The sequence below is a fragment of the Vombatus ursinus genome, unplaced genomic scaffold (genome assembly GCF_900497805.2).
Source record: "Vombatus ursinus unplaced genomic scaffold, bare-nosed wombat genome assembly UNPS02004456.1, whole genome shotgun sequence".
NCBI classification, from domain to species: domain Eukaryota; kingdom Metazoa; phylum Chordata; class Mammalia; order Diprotodontia; family Vombatidae; genus Vombatus; species Vombatus ursinus.
This window is the reverse complement of record NW_020944234.1, coordinates 15,556-16,753: the sequence shown is the minus strand read 5'-3', so window position 1 is coordinate 16,753 and position 1,198 is coordinate 15,556. Positions and strand designations below refer to the sequence as shown.

Below are 1,198 nucleotides of genomic sequence, written 5' to 3'. Positions count from 1 at the left end.
GGCAGGATGTCCCTGAATAACACAGAATTTCACCCTGCCTTCTTCCTGTTGCTTGGGATCCCAGGACTGGAAGCTGTACATCTCTGGATGGGTTTCCCTTTTGGGGCTGTATACATAATTGCATTAATGGGGAACATTACCATCCTCTTTGTGATTCAGAAGGATCGAAGCCTTCATCAGCCCATGTTTTATTTCTTAGCCATTTTGGCCACCATTGACCTAGGCCTGTCCACAACTACCATTCCCAAGATGATGGGGATCTTTTGGTTCAACCTAAAGGAGATTGCATTTGGAGGCTGCCTGACTCAGATGTTCTTCATACACTTCTTCACAGTCATGGAGAGCATTGTGCTAGTGGCTATGTCCTTTGATCGATATGTTGCCATCTGCAATCCGCTCCGGTACAACACAATCCTTACCAATAAAATCATTGGCATCATTGCAGAGTTGGCTGTCTTGAGAAGTCTGTGCATGGTGGTTCCGTTAGTTTTTCTCCTACTGAGGCTTCCATTCTGTGGAAAACATATCATTTCTCATACCTATTGTGAGCACATGGGTATTGCCCGACTGGCTTGTGCCAGCATCAGGGTCAACATTATATTTGGACTGGGGAATATTTCTGTCTTATTATTGGATGTGGTTCTGATTGCAGTCTCTTATGTGAGAATCCTCCATACTGTCTTCCACCTTCCATCACGAGATGCCCGACTGAAAGCCCTCAGTACCTGTGGTTCTCATGTCTGTGTCATATTGTCCTTTTTCACCCCTGCATTTTTTTCCTTCCTCACCCACCGCTTTGGCCACAACATCCCTCATTATATTCACATCCTTCTGGCAAATCTCTATGTGGTTGTTCCACCTGCCCTCAATCCTGTCATTTATGGGGTTAGGACTAAACAGATTCGTGATAGAGTGATGAATATTTTCCTGAAAAAAGAGTGATGCTAACAGAGGAAAAAAAAAAACCAATAACAGATGAACCCCTTCGGATTCATTCATTGAGGGATTCCAGTGAACTCTATGGTATAGTGGTTAGAAGGCTGACCTAGAGTGAGGAAAACCTGGCTTCAAATCCTGTTACAAACACTTCTTCATTATTTTATCCTATGTAAGTAATGTAACATCTCTGATTTTCAGATTATTCATCTATATAAAACAATACATGTCTCCTACAGTTTATTTATCTATTTATTGAGGA

The 1,198-nt window shown here is 42.2% G+C and overlaps 1 protein-coding gene across 1 annotated transcript; it reads left to right on the top strand.

The window, feature by feature from the left end:
* Positions 1-942, top strand: LOC114023841 (olfactory receptor 52E8-like). Its single transcript, XM_027836635.1, has one exon. It carries the CDS (start codon positions 7-9, stop codon positions 940-942), a length of 936 nt encoding a protein of 311 aa, XP_027692436.1. The 5' UTR covers positions 1-6.
* Positions 943-1,198: the final 256 nt, after the last annotated feature.

What these genes read in the sequence shown, in the direction of transcription:
- LOC114023841 (XM_027836635.1), top strand. Translation starts at nt 7, where the DNA reads ATGTCCCTGAATAACACAGAATTTCACCCTGCCTTCTTCCTGTTGCTT.